The 25981-nt window shown below is 36.2% G+C and overlaps 1 protein-coding gene across 3 annotated transcripts in view; it reads right to left on the bottom strand.

Moving 5' to 3' along the window:
- Positions 1–636: 636 nt before the first annotated feature.
- Positions 637–25981, bottom strand: part of LOC150088983 (exonuclease GOR-like) — a 49429-nt gene continuing 24084 nt past the window's right edge. For all 3 annotated transcript variants that reach the window (XM_090369750.1, XM_090369749.1, XM_090369751.1), the window contains exons 2-3: positions 8283–8474; positions 637–2261 (exon numbers count right to left, since the gene is read on the bottom strand). In XM_090369750.1, coding sequence (XP_090225876.1) covers positions 988–2261; positions 8283–8474 — 1466 coding nt within the window. In that variant the 3' untranslated portion in view covers positions 637–987. The remainder of the gene's footprint in view (positions 2262–8282; positions 8475–25981) is intronic.

Genomic DNA, 25981 nt, shown 5'->3' with positions numbered 1-25981 from the left:
TTTGCCTTTAGTCAAAATATACCATCTATCATTTACTAATTACCAATAAATTCCCATCTTCAAACTAGATTTTACAATTTATATTTGTAAATTTTAAACATCTCATAGGTAGCACCAAAAAAAATAATGTAGTGCATAAGTTAAGAATATGAAAGTGTTCTCCCCAGAAAATTTTGCCAGCTGGGTGACATTATGAAGTAAAATAATTTATTTTACTTCAAAAATTGCATAATTTAACATATGCTCCTGTCACAACCTCAATAGCATAGTATGTTTGAATTAATATTGATTGAGATCAGTACCATACAGTACCACAAAAATCACTTAAATTTTAGCCGGGCAGTGCACCCATTGGATAGGTCCTGGGGAGAACACTGATGAAAAATTCTTAAAACATCACACATCATGAAGTTTGAAAATTGATTAACAAGAGTAGTTTACATATTAACGTCTACAATTTAAGAAATTGGCAGTTTTGTGAATGTAAGTTTTGTATATGTAATTTGTGACAAACTGAACTGAAGATACTGCAGCAGAGCTACAAAAAGAATAAATAGCTTTTTATTGTTGAAGTTTTTTTTAGAAAAAAAAAATTGGCATATCAGTTTATGTGCAAAATGAAATAAAGTAGATATATAAAAAAAGAAATCACATCAACTTTATTGGGACACTTTTGCCCAAACTTGCCCATCTTAGTCCACAAATGTATTTATCCAATAATTTACCTACATTCCACAGACCAGACAAGAGAAATTTGGCCTCCTCAAAACTCCAGTCACATGGGTAAAAGGTAATAACTTAAAAGTCTGTACAGACTTTAGTATCAAAGTAAAAACTGTACAAAAAAGAGGTACAAAAATCTTTCTGCAACATTTAAAATGTCCACTGGCCACATAGTGGCCTGTCACTGTCCACACTAAATTCCCACTAGAATGTTGAAACCCTCCAATGAGAGAAAGGAGATAACATCTTATGTATATCACTAATTCAATATAGTTCCATCTGGGAACCTATTGGTGGTACCATATACCCATAAGCATATGGTGAAAAGGCAGTCTGCCCTATATAATGTAGTGAAGGCATTAGTGTCACTGGACTACCCACTAGAGTTCTCTGATCAGCAGATAAAGATGATGATAGTACTTTTTTCTGTGGGGAAGGGAGAGGTACAGGAACAGGCAGGGATGCTGCAGAGTTCTCCCTAGATTGTAGTACTTTCTGATCAGTCTGTAACTTCCACAACATCAGTTCTACACAAGCTCTGGCATCCTCAGCACTATCGTGACCACAAGGGCCATCTTGAATTGTCTTGTGAAGAAATGCACTGATCAACGACTTGAGTGAACGTCGAAAAGGCAGTCCATAATGATGAGGAAACACCACAGATGTATCTATGATAGTTTCATGAATCAGACGCAAAGCTTTGAGATCATTATTGAGGGAGTGCCCTATTAAGATTGTCTTTGAATTAAAGAGGCGCATCAGATTTGCTCTTACATCCTCCAATGTTGTCGTAACATTTTTAAGATCGCCAGGGCTTATGCCACTGTACTGGGTATTATAATCAACAATGGGACTATCAGGAAGGACATATGTGTCATAGATGGCCAATCCATTAGGACCAACAACAGTTACTTTGGTAACTTCTAACCCTTTCACTGTATAACACATTTCACAGTCTAGGCCATATATCCCATATGACCCTGAACGTGTGTTATTTTTCTTTGCCCTGGTTTTGACAAAGTCACCACCTTTAGACACAAACCTTGAACTTACATGAACTCTGTGCCAACAACAGCCATTTTCTTTGGATTCCTGACCACAGCAAGCATACACAGCTGTTCCCATCACCCCACCTTGCTTTTTGCCCCAGTGATAAGAACACCCTTCATTGCCAATGTACCGTCCATCTTCTGTTACCACAAACTTTGCTCCACAGCGGCAGCAGGATCGACGAACTGGATCATCGAGTTCATTATTATCATCACTAAATAATGGATGAAAATATGCACCACCAGGAACATTAGGGCACTGGAGAGGAAAACCATATGTTTTGAGTTCTTCTTTAGAGAGAATGTACTGAAGGAGGCGACGATATAACTCTACATCTTCCAATCCAATGCTATCATAAATCAATAGGGGTGAATATATCTTTATTCGCTGCTGCACAGTTGACTCTACAATGGCACTGCCGAGATCAACACTATTCCTTGCAAGACGGCCCTTCCTCCCACGCGTACGCTCTCCTTTTGACTGCTTCTCTGCAAGAAGAAAAATATCAAAAATCAAAATAAGAAATCTGTTAAATAAATAATCTTATTATACAATAAATGCTACCTGGATTAGAGAACAACCAACCCCCATATTTTAACTATTTATGAATTCATTTATTCAAATCAATTTGAGAATCAACTCTAATACTAAAAACCAGTCCTATGTGCAAGCTATAACTATCACACTGTGCCAAGGGAGAATAAGTCTCTTGCATCAATGGGTAAGCAAGACATGTCCTTAAAACAAGTGGCAAATGACTTTATACACACACTCAGTGAGCAAACCATACACAGCCAGAGTAATATTTCTCTGTGCAAAATACACCACTCTGGACCAATTCACAAATTTCTGTGATATAAAGATGGTAATCAAAGCATTCAGTTCTATAAAAACAGAACAAGTTTTCTTGTTGGTAGAAGCAAAACATACATGCCCAAGACAGTTTGGAAACTGGTTAAGGATCCATGAAAGTAAGGAAAGGTTAACATTTCAAAAAGCTATACTTTTCTATATGTCGTTGAGATGTAGTGTTATAGATTACTCAATCCAAAACATGCTTTGTAATGCTATGTCACCAATTCAGAATTCATTTTCATCCTATTTAATTATAGGATATCAACTTGCACCATGCCTCAATTAACTGAGACAGCAATACTATTAAAGTGCCACACCCAAATTGGATATTTCAAAACACCAGGCTCTTCCTCTGCAGAAAAAGGTCGGGGAGGGGGAGAAAGCAACTACTGGTAACCTACGGAACTTAAGTCTGATGAGTCAAGAAACTTTTTGGCATATACAACACTTTATAGATTTCTCAGACAGAACATCTGTTGTACCAAAATTTCACTCCAGTGAATCACTATTTTTAAAAGAACCATTGTTCAAATAAATTCTACTAAATTTTTAATATATAGAAAAGTACAATTTCTGCAATACAACCTGGAAAATCAATAATGAAACAAGCTACATGACAATGTTTAACAGTTCTGAAACCATATTTTATAAGAATATGCAATACTGTGCAAGATTAAACACAATCAGAAAACTATAGAGCAGAACCTTTTCCAGATTTTATGGTTGTAACTTATTGAACTACTCCCCAAGACAGGGTTGTGTCTACAGTTCAGGTAGAAGTGGGAGGAAAGAATTAATGATGGGAAAAGGATAGCAAAGAGTTCCCCACGCAGACAGTAGAGTAAATGATAGTTTATGAATATCATTAAACCAAAATTAGTAAACAAGTTGTATATACAAGGATTACAATTCAGATATGCAAATATGGTAAACCAGATAAATAAGTAAATTACATATTGCAGGTAAATTATTTTGTGTAACATATGCTGCATATACAGGCACATGCAAGGCTTGCCTATATTTCGACATGGCACAGCTGTTTCACAGCAGCTATGATAGCTGCTCTTCCAAACATGTGGAGAAGGATCAGCAGATTTGAATCACATTTCAACAGGAAATGGTGCTGCTGAGTTGGTGAGTGAGTATTTGCAATTTACAATGCCATAGTTTATGGCATTGTAAATTGAAAACACAACTGCTTGTTGTGTTTTCTTCCTCTACACTTCTAAATAACACAAATCTACATTAATTATAATCTAAAAAAATTTTCTAAAAACACACTAGTAATGCTGTGCAGGTTTTTATAGTGTCTTGATGTCCTATACTGGACATCAAGACACTATAAAAATGATTCAAAAAGTTTCTGCTCCAGTTGAATGTTTTAAGTTTCCTGTTCCCAAAACATTGTAAGCTCTGGCTTAATAGTAATGAAAAAATTTTCTGGACACTCTTTAATTTAGCAAATATTTATTTAAATACACTAAATTGAATAAATTAGAAACAGGTAAAGAAGGGGCCTAAAGGTGAGGTAAATTTCCCAGAAAGGAAAGAGAACTTTGACCCAGAGAAGGTAAAGTCAGATTTCCTTGAAAAGGCAGAATACGGCAAAATGAACAGATCTTCAAGGGCAAAAGAATTAATCAGGGATTGGACAATTATAAGGGGAGGAGAAATGAGAACATATTTTGGTATATAAGGAACTGAGTGGCAGGAAAATGAGTTGGTCTTTCAGGTAAAGCTTTGGTGCTGCCTAGAGGTTGTGTAGTAGTTGTGTACTGGGGAGTAGGTCGAAAAGGGTTTTGGATCAGTGAAAATTAGCTGAGTACAAGCAGAGTAGGCTAAAAGGGTTTTGAGTGATGTTAGACTAGCTGTAGTTAAGTATCTGTGAAAAGTTATGAAAACCAGATGGTTTGCTAGCACCCGAGTCTGGTCTGATGGTCCTAAAAGGAGGAGGAAGCACAAGAAAGGGATCCCCAAATTGCAAGCCACACAGAACTGGCCTAACCTAGCTGGGAAAAAGTACTGCAAGTACACTATTCATATTATGTATAGTTTGTCCTGAGAAGAGGAATTAAACCTTAATTTAAGAATTAAAGGAAAAAGAAAAGAAGGCACTGTGTTCCTGCTAAGAAAAGGCTCAACTAACAAGTGTAATAAAAAAGGGGAAAATTTATCTGATTTCTAGATAAATGCCAAGAACTGAAATTATTATAAAGCTTAGAATTTGTGTACAAAAAGTGTATTTGTCACAGACAAACTTGTTCGTGAAATTAATCTTCATTATCTATAGCAATAATGTATAAACCCATGCCCGAAACCTTTATATTAAACATGATGAAATGGTGTCTGTCAGTTGTTTCACTTTATTCTGGTTTAACTTAAGATCCCTGGACACCTATACATAGTGGCACAAGGTAACAATGTTAACCTAAATAAATAACACTAGGTGAACAAAATGTATATATATAAAATAAATATAGTACAAAGGAATGCCTACAACCTATATAACTGATTGTTTTCATGCATTTTTCACATTTCCTCTAATTATAAGGGCCATTTTGTTTATTATAGTTTCCACACTTCTGGGAAGTGGAGATTATGAAGCACTTTTTTTTTTATGAAATACATAGACAAACCATCCCACTAATCCAGGTGGGAAGCATATTTTATTTCAAAGATTGAAATTAAATGTATTAAAGTACATATATAATCATAGCTGAATTATGTTTGAATCCATTTATTTGCACTGGTTCTGAAAGTGGGATTTTTCACATTTCCTCTAATTATAAGGGCCATTTTGTTTATTATAGTTTCCACACTTCTGGGAAGTGGAGATTATGAAGCACTTTTTTTTTTTATGAAATACATAGACAAACCATCCCACTAATCCAGGTGGGAAGCATATTTTATTTCAAAGATTGAAATTAAATGTATTAAAGTACATATATAATCATAGCTGAATTATGTTTGAATCCATTTATTTGCACTGGTTCTGAAAGTGGGATGGGGAGCAAGGTATTTATTAAATATCCTAAGGAGGGGCATAAGGTATAAAAAGTTTCGGACCCGCTGGTTAAATACATAACAAATTTAGCATAAGCATCAAAACAGCAACTTAATATAAACCACTGTTTACTTAGCCTTTGACAAGTAAATGGATTCAGAACATATACAAAATATCCCATCTAAAGCTTAGATGTGGCACGTGAATATTCACATTATCATTTGAGACAGCATTTGCTGCATCTGATGTAGATGTGTTCAACAGTATCTCAAGTGCTGTTAAGCGTAACAGCACAGACCTAATGTGTCATAATGCACAGTCTTAACAGTCATTAGTGTGCAAATGTAAATGGCACACAAAATGAACTGCTTGATTCTGTGAATCGTACTGATTAAACCGAGTTTTTTTTTTTTAAATAGCCTTGTGCAGTTTTTTGGCTTGTTGGGTTTAATTTGTATACAGAATAAGCTTTCGATAAAATTTAGTTTTGTTCCGATTTTCAGCTCAGCCCAAAAATAAGTGTTTGCTTTTAGCTATAAATTCCAGACTTACTTTAACCATTATTTACGAATTTGCAGAATGCTGAGGATTTCAAAATGTTATTTCTCAACATTCAATGGGCTCTCAAATATAGGTGGCAGCAAACATGCTAAACTATAAAATAAAACAACAGCTATAATTTAACCACAATTAATCACAAAAGTTACAGTACAGCACACAATAAGCTAAAATAATTTTCTGTTCGGTTTTAAGGTGGCCAAGTAAAGGTTTAATACTTTAAACCATTTCATGAGCAAATTTCCAAACAGTACTTAAGTCACCTGTAGTGAGCTTAAGGAACTTGGAAGTTAAACTACGTACACACATACTTAAATAATCTCCTGTTTCCTTATAATTGAACAGCAGAGTGAGTTTGCAAAAAAGTCAAATTTCATAGCCCCAGTCTCAAATCGTGTGCTCTCCTGCACAGTCTGCAAATATAAAAAGTGGTTCTTTTGCTTGTAAAAAATATGGCAGTACATCCTGTAGACTCAAGACAAAGATACATACACAGCCATAATTTGTTTAACGTGCTGAAAGAATTTTCAGCAATGTACATTCATACCCCTTTAGGCCCAAATCGATGACCCAAGTCATTGACCCTGTACAATAGAAGAGCAGAAAATACTTCCTTAAGAGGCTGAAACAAATCTTGACTTAAGTTTTTCACCGTATGCATATGTGGCAGGGGGTATAAATGCCCTAAACACAATCATTTGCTTCAATGCTCTCCACTAAAGACTGATTCCTCTAATAATTCCCCACTATGTAGTTGTGCTTGGGAGATACCAAAGGTTACAGCAGGGTGGCAAAATTCATTCCAGGGTAGATGGGGTGTTACCAATGACTACACGTATCTAATTAGAAGTTAAATATGCAGAAGCACAAACCAAAGATAAGTTTTCAAATGAAATTTAGCTTCTTCATGCTAAACACAAAACATAGGTGGGGTGGGTCAAGTGCATTTGAAATAGCAGGGAAGTTTAGAGAAAAAGTTATTGCATGCACTACACTTCATTTCAAAATTATGGAGAAAGATCAGAATGAATCAAATAAGATGAGAAATTATTGGAAATACAAGCTTTTCAATTTTGTGGTACACTTAAGAAGCATTCAGTTCTCTGGTGATGAAGTGTTGACAAGATCTACCAGCTTTGTAAAATAAATTGCTTCCTAAAGCAATATTTGCTGACTATATTTTCCCAATTGTGGTTTGATCATTTTGCTTATTTCTCACTATTTTCTTTTCAAAACTAAGAGTTGCAGTGAAAAGTTTGCATGCACTGTTAAAAAAAAAAAGAAAAAAAAAATTCCAAAAATAAAATCACATTAGATTAACCATTATTTTTTTTAGCCACCATTCCACATAAATTATGCCAACACTACCACCACTTAATTAAATGTAAAATTATAAATTAAACAAAAATACCTCTTGGGGAAGGAGGGGGAGTAAATACAGTATTCTTGATGACAACATTAACCAAACAGGAAATGTAGCTTAAATTTTTATTTATTAAAGTAGTGGAAAGTGTGACCGGAAAAGGAAAACACCAAAATTCAGGAGTTGGTAAATTTCTTTTCAAGCTTAGGGTTTTCATAAATGAAGAAAAAATTCACAAAAGTCAAAACAAGAATCAGTCAAGGATGTATATCTCACCAGCATTCAAAGTTAACTTGGGGGTCCCCCCCCCCCAAGAAAGTTTTCCTCCCATTATACTACTAAAAAAAAAGCTACATTTCCCATTGTATTCATATTGTATAAAATTAGTAATATTGACTTAAAAGATATCTTAAAACAGTAGTAATAAATATTACTTAAGAATTTGAGTACAAACAGCATGGACCAAAATATGCAGAAATTTAAGTTTTATACAATATGTCACAGTATGTAAAAAAAAAAAAAGAAAGTTGAATAAGAAACGTTTAAAGCAAAAGCTAATTATATCATTAATTAAAGCAGAATTAATGATATAATTAGAACCCACCTCCACATTAACAGAATGTTATTGGCACTCCCCCTCCGCAAAGGGTAAAAACATTTATCGGAACTGAATTAACAAAACTGAACATCTTTTAGGGGCTACCTCAAGTACCAAGTTCCATTACATACCTTCTCGAGGAGTCGTGCTGTGCACTTCACTACGTGTCATGTCCAAGTCGTTTTTCCCGTTGTCCAATGCACTCTGTAACCAAGTCTGACTACGGTGGCTTTTGTTTCGTTTCTTTTTCCCACTTGCAGCTGCGTGTTTCTTCTGGGGCTGAATGGTAGTTGCAACCTGCACTGGTTCCGGCGTTCGATTTTCTGAATGGAAAAGGAGAGAAAGAAAAGGAAAAAACTCACTTCACAAATAATGTATGGTACATATCAAAAACAACATTTCTACTTCGGGAGCAAAACAATTCGCCATAAAGAAATGATCATACATAGTTCATCCAGTAAAAGATACTACGGCCAATATCAGCAAACAGTTGCATCATCTGTGCTCCGAATGGCCCGACTATTTTGGTTACGAAACGATAACGCGAGACATCAGCAGCAGAAGTCGTAACACAGGACGATAAACAAAAGCAACCTTAATTCTGCAATTTCCTCAGATCTGTGGTTTTAATACCAGGGGCTGTGTCGCAATTTCCTACGCAAAGTACGTCTACTGTGAGCAATTAATTATACGATAGTCTTGAACTTTTCAAGAATCGAATCATGCGTTACATTTAACAGAAATGGCCAAACGCCCCAAACGGCGAAAGCTATTGGTTGACGCAGGGAGTGGAGAGGAAGGGGAAGGAACAACCTTTAACACCCCAACTGTCATTCTAAGAAATGAAATTTGATTTTGATAAAATCAAGCCCAGCTTCCTTGCGTCCTTTGCCAGCAGTAGTTATTCATTAATTAACAGGCAGACGAAAAAATATGGAGGGAAAACGTCTGCCTAAAGCAAGATTGCTTTTAGGCAGACGTTTAGATGCCTAAAGCGGGCTTAGTTTTAAGATTAAAGTAACTGTTTACATCTTATTTCCTGCACAGCGTCAGGTTTGTGCTAAGATACTATTTCCATATATGGTAAAAATCAACAGGAAGAGTACTGCAAAAGAAAACAAAAGTTAAAATTTAATCAGTTGAAGTTCCATGACGTGTTTTGAACTTTAAGCTGATAATCGAATATTTAGTAGTAAAGTTCATAAGTTTTTGCGAAAAATAATACAATAGCGTCCAGGATCCGGTTTGATATTTTCATGTATGTATATTATAATTATTTTACGTTTAAAGACTCGAATCGTGGCGAGTCGCCACCTGAACATCAGGTCAGGTGCTGCCAAAAGCTGATTTAAACCATGCAATATGGAAATTCTAATGGCATACGAAGAGAAGAAAATTGTGTCAAGAAAATCGGAAAAAACATGATGCAAGACCACTAAGTGAACGATGTCCTCCCTCGTTGAAGGGCAAATGGAGTGTCCTCGTCTTATTTCCATAACCCACTTAATTTTCGTCCAACAAAAATACCAGTGAACAGATATACAATTACCATTACTTACATGATGAGAGAAAACATCTTTACGCCCACCCAACCGAATTAATTTGCATATATATAAACTAAGAAAATCCTTCAATCGTATGTCAATGAACAAGGTACTAAATTGGAAATATTTAGCAAATCTGTTTCGGCTTCAATTAAAGTCGCCACGTTTCAAATCCTTTTAGAGGTTGTCTTTAGTCAACCCGGAACTAATTCCGGAGGAAACTAGTTACTGATTGACACCTGATCGTTTTGCTAATTGGTATGTAGGACAATGGGTACCCGTTAACAGAGTATCGAAAAATGCCCGATCGTCTATTAGTATTTTAAATAAATAGGCAGACTAAGTTAAAATTCCACACATTTTAACTTGGCCTTCCTTAATACGGTTCTATTAGCATACCATGTTCTTCCATCCATACTTATTTAGAAATCGGTGATGGCCTACATCACATATGTGAAAATGTTAGACAAATCAAAAGATGTTACTAAGCGAGAAATAATATCGAAGAGGGAAGGAGTCTTCGTATATTCCCTGTGGTAATTATGACCTACAGATGTAGCCAGCAAGATCTTTCTTGTTTGGCACACCCCTGCATGTCAGCTGAGAACAAAAATATTTGATGGAGTCACTAAATATTACCCTCCCTCCACACTCTCCTCCTAGGCCGACTACAAACCGATAACATGTGGGTTTGTAGGTCACTAACGATTACGGTTAATCCTTAAACAGCACGGGAAGGTCATGCTTCCAGCAGACAACCCACGAAGACCTATTTTCTTCTCGAAATCTGTTACGAGCTAAATTATGGACGAGACCGAGATAAACGCGTAAAGCTTAAACGTTGCCAACTTAAGAGAGGGGAGAGTAATTATCAGCCACACTTCGAATATTATAGAATGTATAGAACAGCCAATCTAGATGTTTGTTTTTTTAACATCTCCTTTAACTGCGTATTATGCGGGCTAAATCACAAAATAACCTTACTTGGTATCGGCTTACTCCAATTGAAGGGGCCTAAGAATTCCTCCGTTTCAAAAGAGGTGTTCCAATCCAGTGAGAAGCAGCGAATTCCGTGTCACGGAGGCCCGTTTGGAATGAGAGTATCACGCTTAAGTCGAAAATTTTATTTTTGAGGAGATAATTAACCATATACCTCCTCCAACCCCCCTCCCCCCGGTAAGGTCAGGCTGCACCCGGAAATAGGCAATAACCTTTTCTAAGATGTGCTTGGAGAAAATTTGAAATAAAATTAAGTGTTAAGCATTTATAATTTCCCCTTTCCCGTACTTCTAAAATTAATGTTCCATTATTGAAAAAAAAAAGAAACTCAAAAATACTTAAATCTGTACAAGCAAATTTATTAATTAGTTGAGGTTTATGCAGGGATCCTCAAACTTGAGTTGCAATTGTTTTAAATGTAATTGTGTGTTTTATTTGATATATAGATCAATTTATTTGGAGTGGGGGGGAAACAGCGGTATTGCAAATTTTTCATATATTTTGAAGCACGACTAATAATGGAAGATTATGTGAAACAAAATATTTAATTATGGTTCTTTTTGGTGGAGCCCCCCAACTTCCTAAAAATACACAAAAGATGTCCCGGCTGGTTAAGTCAAATCAGAGCACTGGTATAGCGTACGTGACGGTGAGGGGTTAGCTAAGGAACTTTAGGAAAACCACGCACGTTTTTGCGCAACCACCCCAGTAGAGCAGTCCGGTGGTTGCGTACAAGGATTAAGCATTGCAGTCATAATAAACACGGGTCAAACGCTCGGGATGTCACGTAGTTCTCTTCGAGTGGAGGTAAACAATTTATATCTTACTGTAGTACCATTATGTTATGTTATGATAGATTATCTTTTAGATTACTGAAACCCAATTGTTCCGTGTAAGTTAATTTCGAAACCTTTCTCCTTTTTCAGATCAGGATCCAATTTACTGTTGGATCCTTTAATTTCTTCTCCACGTTGAAAATTACTTCACAATTAGTCGACCAAATGTCTTCCCATACAAGACGTTCTTTAAACAGAACTGCCTTTACTGATGGGGTGTAATTATTTTATTTATTTAAAACACCCCAAATGAGAAAAATATTAGAATCGACAGTGCACAGGTTTAAAGCTGAAGAGACAAAAGATTGTTGGTAGCTACACTTTAATTTCTATATATTGTAATTTTCTGGAAGTGTGTGTAAAGGAAGGTTGTTCCAGAGAACAAAAGTAGGAGTAAATGAGGGAAAGTTGGACATGAATGGACGCTGCCTGTTTGAGGGGCGTAAATCCAGGCTGGTTTGGAAGAGTGGAGGACCATGAAAGGGCACAAAAGAAACTGGACGTCTACGAGACAGTGGAGAGACAGTAAAAGACGGGACATTAACTTGGTTGCTCTTTTGAATGGATCACGAAGCTTAAGTTTCGCAAGCATCAGTTAGAGTTGATCAAATCAATTTGGTGGCAGCATGATTTTCAAAGTGAATTTACAAAAAACATTTACAAATCAAATCCTTATTTCAACAAAGGCTTTTCTGTTATCACACGCTGCCTACTTTAACTTTGGTCTTAAATTTTCCGCAATGAATTCCAAATATTTCTGATCTAAGTATGGGATCAGTAAGAGTGCAAGTTCACAATCCTTTGTACTTTGCATAATTTCTGTTGAAGCTTAAAAAATATACTATTTAAATAAAATCATTCAAAATGTAGACAAGTTGTGTATAAAAATCAGTTTTCGGTAATAATATACCCAAATCTGGCCACTTTACATAATAATAAAAAAACAAAGCAGACGACTTCCGAATTGTTTTAAGGGCATTGAGCGTAACCATTGTCACTTCCGGTTGCAGATGCATTAGCCTATTTTTCATGGAGGCTACTTTTGCCATTAAAATACATATAAATTAATAAACACCACCCAGGAAGACGTTCCACCATTTTTGAGGACAATAAGATTCACGAGCGATGTTTACCCAGTTACTTCCGAAATTACACAGTGGCGTTGTGCAGTGACAAATCACAACTGCACGATGAGCGTGCTGGGAAAGCATGCTTAGTTGACAGTACATGATGGCATCGAAGCGTGCAGCGCACACAAAAGTATGCAACAAAACAATGTCAATCTTTTCACAAGTAACTGTTCCCGTTCGTAGCAACAGAATACACAACGAACCAAACATTCGTATTCGTCGTGTGCAGCAGCCCACAATCATTTTCATCAGATTCCACGAGGAAGTGATGCATTAATTTTGACTACAACAGCCATGGCAGGAAGTGTTGTGTGGTTTGAATAATAATCACGCGGAAGTAAAAAGGGAAAAAGAACAACCAAAAGGGAGAAAAGTGCTGGAAACCAACAAATTTTAAGCCGGAAGTAAACTCAATATCATATTTATTGCAATTCCTGAAGAACTAGGGAGAAAGACGACAGAAGAAATTGCGTTTATCCGTGACAGTTTGCCATTTTAGTAGAACGAGGACCAAATAAGACGATTCTGCTGCCACTTTCTTTTACGGCTTTGCGTCTATTTTCTGCCACAATATTGATTATTCGCTGCTAGTATGACATCATCGAATGGATACAGTAAAATTGTTTAAAGAAGGCGGAATGGCGAGTTTGGAGAACATTAATACCATGACTATCGATCAGCCAAGAAGCGCAGAATCATTAAATATTAAAACCAAATTGTTTCTCGCAAATGCAAAAACTTGTCGTGGCTTAAATTCTTAGTAAGGGCTATTTTTCACGCTTTATCTTCGGTTTGGCAGAATGTACTCGCCAAGGCAGCCAATCTAACATCTGACCTTGGCTTCATCAAGATGCACGACGTCAAAGACTAATGTGATCTGAACAACAATAACAGTACTTTTTTTGTGAACCGATTTGAAGAAACTGGCCGAAAATTAAAATGCTTTTTAACTCAATTTTACTTGAAGGTAAACAAAACAGGTCATGGTTTGCTTATGGCAACTCTCCTAATGTACTCCACCCCAAAACACACAATGGATGGATATGAAAATCAGTTTTCGTTAATGTAAATAAAAATTTTAAAGAATAGAACTGTCCATACAAGAAGTTTGTAGTTGCAGTCAGGGACGTATTAACATGGCAAACTGTTCAAGACAAAAATATTAACGGCAGGCATTCACATTTTGCTTCTTCGGTGGTTCAATTATGAGATCTTTCCAACCCCCCCCCTCCCCAAAAACTGGCTCTTAATCCAGAATTCCCGGCCAAAAAACCTAGTCAGTTGACAATCTTGGGGAAGACATTTTAAATACGCTTCCACTAGCTTCAACACACTCACCAGTTGCCATAGTAACGGTGCTTTGGCAACACTGCTAAACTAACATTTCCTCTACAAAAGCTTTGCCCTTAATCCACGGAGAATGGGTGTGTCAGTTAATCAAAATTTGCTGGTTATCTGAAAACTAACTACAATTAAAATTTAAGCATACCCGTACTGTACGCATATAAAAGTGTACACCTACATGAATAAGTTGTTTCATTTATTTAGAAGTTAAATTTTAATTGCTTGTACAGAGGTAATTCACTATTTGAACACAGATTCTTCAAAAGATCTTAATGACTTTTCCAATTGACTGAAAATCCTATCCATAGTTTTTTTCTGATGATAGCATATTGCAATCCACTACTAATTCTTTAAATACTGATCTCCAGGTAATTTCAGTGGGACAGAGAAATAGTTAATCTCAACCCTTCTAAAACTCAGTTTGTCTTATATCTCAAAAAAATAATTTTGCTCCTATACTTTCTTCAATGGCACTCAGATTTCTAGACAAGATGACATCTCCATTAGGGATTACTCTAACTTTTAATCTCTTGAGATAAAAAACACCTCAGAAATACTGCTTCGTCTGCATCTAAAAAAACTGGATTCGCTTTTGCTCTCGGCGTTATTGTTTTTCTAAACTACTCGATGTACAAATTCACTACTATGGAATACTGTTCCCTCATCCGAGATGATGCTCCCTCAGGCTTCTCTACTCCAAAAGAGCGTAGCCAGGTTAATTATCACTTATCTTACAAGCTCTTCACTCCGTCTCTATTGCATGCCTTTTTCTACAGACACTTCCATGGGCACTGTTCTTCACTGGGTTCTGTAATTTCCCGTCACCTTCCGAACACATGCCACAGCTATTCAACATCCATTTATTGTCCAACCTGACAGAACCACATTTACTTCTTCCTCATTTATCCCTTCAATTTCTGCTTTTAAAAAGCTCCCTTTCACATGTATTTCCTGAAAATTACGACCTACAGAATTCAATTCTAATGTCAAAGTGTCTTTCCAACCTTCAATCCACACACGGTACTAAGCATTACAGGTTCTGATATGCTTTGTTTGGAATCTCCCCCGCGCTTTTATTTAAAAAAATAAATAAAAACTAGGAAAAGTGAATGATTTGTTGATGTGGACCATTCTTAAAAAGTTATCAATAGTTTTTATGCAGATTTGCCAAGTTTTTATATCTGTATTACTAATATAAAATTATCAGAGAAGTTTATCATGTTTATACATAGTCAACTACTAAGTAGTTACAAATTGTCATGATTTAAGTTGTGAAGGTATTCACAATGAGATACTTAAATGATGTCAATTTTTTACCACTTAGCTATGTATAAACATGATGCTATAGCACAAACCTATACGTTAGCAAAAGGAGTATCTAAATTGTTTTTTCGTGAAAGACAATATTGAGAGAATCAAGCACCGTGCATTCATTTTATGTTTGGAATTTCATTGCCTTCATTGAAAGAAATTCATGAAGACATGTAGCAAACAGGAACCTTGTCCTTCACATACACCACGAACTGGGTTGCAGAATTTAAGAGTGGTGTTGAAGATTTACACCGCAGTGGGAGACCTGCTACCGTGTCGACAGCTAAAAATGTCATTCATGACCTGACCATGCAATATCACAGAATAACATTGAGACAACATATCCCATGAGCGAGCTCACGATACTGTGGTGAATGTTTTAGAAATGAAAGTTTCTTTGAGATGGGTCCCTAAACTACTGAATGCAGATCAGAAGCGGTAAAGAGTGAAGTGTCATAAGATGCAAGCATTTTGAAGCTCAGTTGGGGGGAGGCGGTATGTCACGATGGACGAAACATGGGTGCACCACTTCGACCCAGAGGGGAAAAAGTGAAGGTATCATTCTCTCATCCGCTCCCATCATCACATTCGGTTCCACAGGACTACTTTATTTCCAAATCTCAAAAAAAAAAAAGCTTGAAAGGGCGGGAATTCAACAGAACAAATAAATGTGTTTTCACAACTTTCCAGCATTCCTTTTATGAGAGACTAGAAACTTTTAACCTTCCCTCGTGTGATTAATTTCACTGTTATTCAAACTGAAAAGGTAACCACTAAACATTTAACACTCCAAATTGTTCTAACTACTTTTGCTTATTTAAAAAAAAAAATAAATAAAATAACTATACGATGCTACCAATCCAAGGAACACCACTGCTTAGAGTTGACTACGCTTTTGAAACCCACGGGTTAATGAACGCTAAATTATGTCCCGTCCCCTCAGCAATTAAGCAGAGGAATCAATTTTCGAATGCATGTGTCACAGGTTTATAAGAACGAAAACTATAAATTAACAAAAGGAAGGTCATAAAAAAACAAGAAATGGAATAATATATTTAGAGGAGGCACAGTCAATGTAATTGACGCGCAGCAGTAGCTAAGCATGAGGAACCTTGGCCTAATATTGCGTTGAAAGCACTAAAAGCCTTCGATATTAATGGCAAAAGTGAGGTCATCGTTCTTTTAAATAATTTGCCCTTCTCATATAAGGGGGTAAAACTCAATCAATTCTTGTTGTAAATGAATTGCAAGGCCATCAAGTATTCTTCGCGCAGAAAGTTTCCCTTTCGATTCCAAGTACAAAGGATATACGAGTAGTGGTATTCAAGGTGATTGCGCAAGATTCAGGAATTACAGTCAAAAGATTTGCATTCTTAAATCTGTTTAGGGCTGAATCAATTTACGCTGGAAGATCACAAGTTGAAAACGTTAGGTCTAAGTCCAGAATATAGTTTTAAAATTAGGGGTTCATTCTGGGGGAAACGACTTTAATAACAGGTCATTATAATTGATTGTAGCTGATCACTTTTCACCTGGCAAACAAGCTGCATTTGTTATTCCAAAAGATGATTTTATTGGTAAGGATATCAGTAAAATCAGTGTTAATTCATTAAAAATGTTTGAAAGTAACAAACATTGGTAAATGACTAACTAAAACATGATTTAGGTTCAAGAGTGGGTTACCACCTCGCGGACATTCTGAACTACATGAAATGTCACTAAACTAAATCTTGATCAGAAGATCATGGTAAAAAGGTTCTTTAACAATGAGGGCGAGATGAATATAAAATTCCAAGAAATTCTGCTCTTGAAAGTTTCGCACTACACGAATTTCTGGCATTTTCCAAGTTTTGTGTATCACAGGTAACAAGTTGAACGTTCAGGGGCCACACTACATAAGACATGTCCGTTCATTACTAGCAATGAAAATACCTTCTTGACTATTCTGAAACTGCACTAATTCCGCATTATTAAATAACGGTTGCAACCCCCTTTTTTTAAATTTCTTCGAAAAATCGTCCCCCTAAAACAATTAGGACACCTCTAAGTTTCTTCATATCTAAAAATCTGCCATCTTCAATGAAGTGGCGCCCCCTAGGAGAATGCAACTAAAAAAAAACAGTTTACCTTAGAACGTTTATTAAAAAATATTTATTTAGTTAATAATTGGGAATATGCTGATAATAAAGACAGCCTTGAACTTTCGTGGTAAATTGATTGTGATAAATATAGCGCTTATCTATTCACAATGACAGAGGCAAATACAACGTTCATGCAGAGTCATCAAAATTGTCCTAAAAGCCAAGCAAGAAAAAAGTTAAAAATTCCACAGGAGCACAATTAACATTCAGCTATTGTAGATATTCAGTTAAAGTCACAAATTATTTCCTTTTACGAGTTTCCTTAATACGTTAAAAAGAAAAAGGTAATCACTTCCTTGGAGTATTACGACGGAATTACAATAAGGAAATTAAAGCAAAGTTACCACAAAAGTACGTCAGCTTCTTCGAAAGAATAAGCACCACCCAAGGTGAAGTAGCACCAGCTGTGTATTGAAAATAAGGTCTAATAAGCAAGTATCATGCGCAGACATATTTTAACCTACAGAAACTTCCTACATCTAATAAACAAAATGGATGGGGGAAGGAGGAAAGAAAGCTAATTACTCGCTACCCACTATTAAATTTCTGTTCTATTTTAGAGTGTTGATTGTCCAGCGCTTTTAAAAATTGATGTCTTAAAAATAATTTCTTATTCTCCATTAGTACTATAATGTGTATGGTTAACTACGCACAACTGATTGCTAGACATACTCAGTATTATTTCTATGGCTAAAATGACGAACTAGATATTTAATGGTGTAAACTACTGCTGCTAATATGCCTGATTATGAACTGATAATAGGGGCATTCTCCCGAGAATGGTGTCAAACGGAAGGCTTTTGAAACGCTAATGAGTTGTAAAAATGGAGCGTGGTGGTCTTAGACTCGGAAAACTCAAATATGGCTGAAAATAAAGCAGAAAATACTGTACGTACGAGCGACAACCTAAGCTACAAACACCTTTCAGCCATATCGATTCCTTGCAGAGAACACTCAGACGAACAGTAAAGTCAAGTGACATCGAGTGGATGATACAGATATACCTCTACCGCTTTCATTCCCCCATATTTCTCTCACCCCTTGGGGAAGTTTATTTTATGTGATAAGAGAAACGTCGACTCGCCAAAATCATTTCCAAACTATATGTAAATGATACTCTACGTCTATATTTTATTACTTTTTTTTTTAAATGTAATTCAATGCTTGATTCCAGTTTACCGCTTCAGGCCACTAGTCAGTGCGAACTGTAGCAACAATTCCACGGGGATGGAATCACTCCATCCCCATGTTCACCTTAACACCCCTCTTCAAAAGAGGGGTAGGTGCGATGCTGATGAAGCTTCAAATGAAAAAACTTCAGCTATTGCTGCACTGACTTAAGCACATTATTACACGCAGAAATGCTAGACGCTTTTTTCGTATCCATGATCTTTCCATACATTAAAAACAGGTATGTTTTCAATGTACCATGCAAAGGTAACTTTGTTCAATCATGGAGGATCCCTGTAAAATCGGAAATAAAGTCCATACTGAAGGCTAGGAAGAATCACAAATCAATCCCTGGTTGAAGTGCAAATATGCTAAAAAACTTAAATTTAAGCATCTTTCCAATCCAGTCAAGGATAATAACAGTTAGCTATCTCTTCACGAGATCAATTTAATGCATCATAGCTCAGTTCTAAAATGCTATAGAATTACTCAGGTGAGTTTTTTGGGAATGATTCGTTTAGTATATTAGCTTAAGGCAGGTCTATGTATATAAAGTGCTTAGCATCATAATACACAGCCATTTCTGTATAAACAGAAAATTTTTAAGGTGGCATCGTTTTAGGTTATATCTCATATTGTGAATACCTTCACAACGAGTTGCCATGATATTGCACAACTTCGAATAAGTAACGCTTCACCTAAGGAGAAGACTAGTGTTACTTATTCTCAGATAGGTACCACCACCCAGACAGCACTGTCTGGGTGGTGGTACCTATCTGTTATATAGGTTATATAGGTGGTACCTATATAACCTAAAACGATGCCACCTTAAAAATTTTCTGTTTATACAGAAATGGCTGTGTATTATGATGCTAAGCACTTTATATACATAGTCTAAATTTGTTCGCAGCTTGAGGCTCTAGCCCTAAATGCGCCTTAGCTTAAGGCAGGTCTTACCAAACCCGGTTGCCATGGTGACTATTTTATAAATCAGTTACGAGGTTGAACAAGACTTCACACCCACTGGAATTACAATCAGTGTGGTCTGCATACTGCCAAGGCTCGTACACGACTTTTGACAATGGTACAAAATGGACTCTCGGTATGGAGGCAAAACTCACTATCTTTTACTAAATGAATCTTACTGGTTGAAGGAATGCAGTTATGAATAGTACAACCAATTTTATCTGGTTTTCGTTCGGACAGCGCAAAAATTAAAGCTAGCCATATAGCTATTCATAATTAGTTTCTTATGAAACATCGATATTTTACTTGATTAGGGAGAAAAATAAAAGTTGAATTCATTCAGGAAAACAGTAATTCATCTTATGGAACTTTTTCGCCTGCATGTGTAATCGAGCGTTCATAACTGTAGTAGTCAGCCGATAATTTATCATCAGATGTGTATTTGATTTATGCTGCTTTGGTAATAATTAATTATTTATAACGTAGCACAGATAAAAGTTAATAATTTTCCACAACTTGTAATTATTCGTGTTGTGCAAGAGTTAGGGACCACCTGCAAAATTTTTACTGCAGGCCACCCCATTTTTTTTTTTTTTTTTAAATGAAAATGCAAATCCAAGTACCACACTTTTAGACTTAGCTGCCACCAGTGTATCACTGTTTAATTTAAATTTGAACTTAAGTCTTTTCAGTAAAGTTATTTTATGTACTATACAGAACACTGCAAACTAAGTAATACTGGTCTACATGACCATTGGGTAAGCGATTAAAACATGAATGAAAATGCAGGACAAATTGAAATCTGATTAATTTAAGATAAAAATCTGGTACCCAAGTAAGCGAGCCAAACTGATAATTCAGCCATTATGTTAGGTAAATATTGATGCACAACTACATGGTATTTGCAAAAAAACTCCTTTGTTATAACAGTCATTATTTCATGACTTTTTCCCCTAGTAGGCCATACCAATAGCTCTATGAGTAGTTTTAAGCCACAACAAAACAAATTACCTTCTAGAAATTAGAGCTGAAATTTAAAAGTTGGACACCAGTTCGGCAACGTTCAGAAACGGCCTTCATAGCCGAGTGGTCAGGAGCGGGAGTGCAGTAGCACACGCTCTTTCAGTAGACCGGGGTTCAAGCCCCTGACTGCTGAATACGGTCGATCTGCCAACCCGCACTGGACCAGCATGGCAGATTATGGTCCATTTCCCTCAGCATGAATTGTTGAGGAGGCTTCCATCTGCAGTAGGTTGATAATGGCTGCACTTTTTTTTTTTTTTTTCCAGAAATGGTAGCCAGCTAACAGCCATTTAGTCATGGCACTGCTACAGTAAAAGTGAGAAGGGAAAAAAATTATTAAGTGATTAAATATCATAACTTACTCATATTTGAGTGTCAACATGAAGCAGCATGCCACTTTAAAACTGGCTCTCATTGTTACATATAGCAAATAGGCCCATGCTTGAAGGATTTTTCTAGTTTGCACCAAAAAGATTGGTTAGTTTCCCCTCTCACACCTATTGTTTACTATTTATTCACAATGAATAAATAGTAAAAGTGAGTAATTGATTAAAAAAGAAGTTCACTGACATGTGATAAACTTGAAATTAAACTATTAGGCAGATCCCTAGCTGATTAAATATAGTGAAAAGAGTATAATATTCCAACAATTTTTTTTTTTTGCTTATTTTGATAATATCGGTTAGCACTTTCACTGCTGGCTTTTCCAACAATCTTTTTGACCCAAGACTGAATTAATCAGACTCCAAGTGAAGGTTGCTTGACAAAAAAAAATAAATCTAGTTTTATTCTGCCAAAATTGAAAGCAAGATATAAAAGCAGGGTGGTCCTTCTCTCCAAGTAGATTAAAAAAAATCCAATGCCACATACTTGTGTAAGGAAGCAATGAATGTGTTTGTCACTAGTGATTACTACCACAGTTCAACATAACTAACAAGGCATTAGCACTTCATATACTTCTCTTAAATGTTGCTGTTGTTTTGGTTTTTTAAGAGCATTAGCAACTAAGGCATACCGCGGATATGCAGTGGTCATTCTCTGACCTTTCTGCATCCTCCGTATTTGGTGGTGACGGGCTCGAACCCCAGTCTAATCAAGAAGCGTGTGCTATGCACTGCTGCTCCTTCCCACCTGGCTACGGAGGCACCTTAAATGTTGCTGTAAAATTAGTTTAAAATGTTATTTGATTCATTCATTTCTTCCATTTAATTGTCAATTATTTACTTTTCAATATATATCCCTACAAATAAAATATCTTCCAAAACCCACATAAGACCTAATATTACTGGATAACTTCCTCACTGCTTTTGAAATTGGTGCCTCCGTAGCCAGGAGCAGCAGTGCATAGCACATGCTTCTTGAATAGACTGGGGTTCAAACCCATGAGCCACCAAATACGGAGGATGTGGAAAGGTCAGGGAATGACCACCGCATATCCCCGGAGCAATATGGCCTTAGTTGCTAATGCTCCTAAAAACCAAACAACAGCTTTTGAAAAACTGTATGGTTTTATTCTCCATACAACAGCAGAAAAAAATGTTTATATAGTAAGCAGAGTCAATCCCATATTTGCTTTCCAAACCTTCAGCAAGGCCAATTTACACACATTAACAACCCTGTCATACAAGTACCTGAGATGTATAGGAACAAATTGACTCTTACAGACTATAGTAAGAGGTTCTGTTGTCTATTAAATAGACAACAGAACCTCAAATTCAGTATCCTCACAGCCACAGCACGTTTCCGATATTAAGGTTATATATATAAGGTAGGTATAAGTAGTGCAATATGATTTAAGCAATGAATCACCAACTTTTTTTTTTTTTTTTTTTTACAAAAACCCCAAACAAGAGGAATTAGAACCTATAGTACTTAGTACCGTGCTTCAGTTGGAGGGTGAGAAGACTAAAGAAGAAATTTGTTGACATTAGACTTGAACTTCTGTAGACTAATTTTCAGGAAATACGTATGGAGGAAGGTTGTTCCAGAAAACGGCAGTGAATGAATAAACAAGGAAGATGAAAAGTTGGTTCTGAGAGTTCGAAATTGGAGAGTAAATGGATGTTTGCTGGTGGCAGCACATGTTCGGACTGTTTTAAAAGAGAGCGGGAATTATAGAAGCCAATTCAGAAGAATTGTGCCCATGGAAGTATCTGTAGAAAAGGCATGCAGCAGAAACAGTACGTCTATGAGACAGCAAGTGGAGAAACTTTGTTAGAGATGAGTCGTTAATTAACCTAACTGCCCTCTTCTGAATGGAATCTAGAAGCCTGAGAGAGGTTTTGGGGGCACCACCCCCAGATGTGGGAACAATATTCCATGGTAGGGCAGATTTGCAATTTGCAGTGAACAGCTGTTTCGAAGAAAAGTAATGCTGAGAGAGAAAGCGAAAACCAAGTTTTTTAGATGCAGAGGAAGCAATCGTAGGTGGTAGATGACTTTCATCAACCGGTGAAATACCACCACTTTGCTTATTGGAGGCTTGAAGTGGTGAAACCCATGTTTAGTCTCTAGAGCAAAGTTTCCGGCACCCCCCTCCCCCCATACTTCTCCTTCAACCCATGCATGGTACTAAGTACTATAGGTTTTGATACCGTTCGTGTTTGGGGTTTTCATAAAAAAAAAAAAAAAAAATATTTGTAATGTGCTTGTGCCAAGAGAGATTAGAAGTCATGGTAATCCCCAAAAGAGATATCACTTTGCCTAGAAATTGGAGCATCACCATATAAGCATAGGAGCAGAAGAATCATTTTTGCAAGATATAAGACAAAACTGAGTTTTAGAAGGATTGAAATCAACTAAGTTGTCTTTGAACCGCTGGAGAATTATCTGCAGATCAGCATTTAAGGAATTGGTAGCAGATATTCGAGAAGTTGAAGCTGATTGAGCAGGGCAAGGTTTCTCAAAATGGAAAGCAATGTGCTATCATTGACAAAACTATGGATAGGATTTCCAGTCAATGGAAGGTCATTAATATACAAGAGGAAAATAGTGGGGGAAAGAACTGAACCTTGGGGGATACTAGCATTAGTGGAAAAGTTAGAGCTGATTTGATAAATAAAAATGTTAGATTTACATTAAAAACTTGGAAAACACATCTTGGCCTTTGATGCTCTTGTGTCTTAAAACTCTTAAACACCAACAACCTTTAAGTATGCAATCTTGTGCTATACTGTAAATTGGTATCAAGTCTTGTGAAATTAATGATTTTTTACACAGTAACAATAATATACTGTCTATGGAAATTAATGGAATATCATGAATAAATTGACACTTGTTTTTTAAATCTGGCAAGCTTATTATTCCTCTGTTATATAGTTGACTTTCTCAGAAATATTCAAGAAGTTCTGAAATTGAGGGAGTTACTTGTATATATGTTATTGATTTGTTGCAAGGGTGGACAGTAAAAGAGAATGTTATTGGATATAGAGTATAAACATTAATAGTAAGAAAAAAGGCTTGAGAGTAACTGGAGGGTGAAAATTTAATTTCTCTTCCAAAGTCAGTGTTAACAAATTATTGCTTACTTAATAACAATATAATTTCCATTTCTTACTACACATAAGTACATGATTCTGAATATTTTGATGGGGCAATGAATGTTAGATTTTTAGATAGGTGGAAGAAAAATGTTTTCATTGTAACAGTAGTGGAGCCACAGAACATTTGTAATGGTGTTTAACAGATTTTTCCTCCCAAGAACAAGGCCTATGTAAAATTTGCATTTTCTGGATAAAAGGAAGCAAAAAAATTTGCTACTTCATTTGTTCTAGTGATGAACAAATGAGTTACTGGTTTTGTGAAAACAGACCAGCCAATGATATAGGTGTCACTGAATTATTTGTAAATTGCATATACAAGGGGCATTGTGACCCAAGTATCAAGGGTTTATTTAACAAGTCTGGTAACATGTTACTTTCTGAAGGTAATCTAGTTAGCAACACACCACATCAGCATCCTAAAAAACCAATGTCATCACCTTGTTAGCTGAAGGAATTGTCTTTCTTTAGAAGGGGCTGGAAGAGATGTGTTCCCACTGTTTGGACTGCTCCTTTGTCTCTGGCTAAAAGCAATATACCCCATTTCATCCAGTCACAAACACTGCAAGGAAGTTTGCTGATCTGTTTGAAAATGATGCAAATGTTCACTTGACAACTCTTGTGCATTTTTTTTTTTTTTTTTTTTTAAATAATCTGCCATCAACTTTGGGCACCATTGTTATAGCAAAAAACCTCTTATTACATGGTATGTACATTCAGATTAGATGTCAACAATGTACCAGCTGTTGCTCATTATTAGATTATGTACACTGCCATTTTCTGGAGTGATGGACACCACAGGTCTTCCACAGCATGGGTCATCTTCCATTCTCTCCCTCATTTAAATTCTGCTACTCACTTCTTTATCATAGAATAAAAAGAGGCATTCTTTCCCCAATGTTGTAACCATATTCTCATGAATTGCCTTTGGCATTAGTCCCTTTCCACCCAAATATTGGAAGACTGCATGGCGACTGATTGTCAGTTTTTCCTCATTCACACACCTTCATTTACCTGAGGACATAAAAAACTAATGAAACTTGGCAAGTTACTATATGAAGTGTTATATAGTTGCACTAACTTGTTCATCTTACAATTTTCTGTAGTCTGTTTTTCAGCCGTAAGACCTTTAGTGTTACACATTAAGTACAGAAACTTAACACTATACCACTACTGTCATACACAGGCCGCAAATTTTTCAAATGCCCCCATCCTGTCTTTGTTTGCCTAATGGCTGGATCAAAAGCAGTTTGGGAGGCATGCAACCCCAGCTCCACAAGACACTGTGCCATGACATGAAGCAAGGGTGCTCAAATTACAACCTATGAACTGAGTGACCAAGGCCTTCAAACAAGCTTATACCTGGCTCAAAAGAATTATTGCTAGTCAAATCAGTCAACCTAGAAGCAAAATTCAAGACTATCTTATCACAAGGCAGCCACCTGAAGTGGATCAAGAGAGGGTTAGATGAAATGAAAAGCATTAGATTTACAATTCAATTTTAGAATTGTTTATCTATTATCCAGCCATCATTAAATGTTCACATCCCACTTAATACAAATACAGCCCTAAAGATATTTAATTCCAGCTTTCATAAATAGGATTCTTAGCATTATATCAAAAAGGAACTTATTCAACTGCAGCCTTATCAGAATTTAGCACAAGAAAATACTGAAAAAAAAAAAAAAAAGTGAGAAGATTCATTTCGGAAACTGTACTCTAAAATCCTGTTTTATCTGAAAGCAGCTGAAGCTACGGCTGAATAACTCACTTTTTCTTGAATAACAAGTTAACTAAGTAGTATAACTGGCTGCAATCACAACATAC

Source organism: Mastigoproctus giganteus, chromosome 3 (genome assembly GCF_048544385.1).
Source record: "Mastigoproctus giganteus isolate SK-2022 chromosome 3, ASM4854438v1, whole genome shotgun sequence".
Lineage (NCBI taxonomy): Eukaryota > Metazoa > Arthropoda > Arachnida > Uropygi > Thelyphonidae > Mastigoproctus > Mastigoproctus giganteus.
The sequence above is the reverse complement of the archived record's forward strand: the minus strand, read 5'-3'. Positions and strand labels throughout refer to the sequence as shown.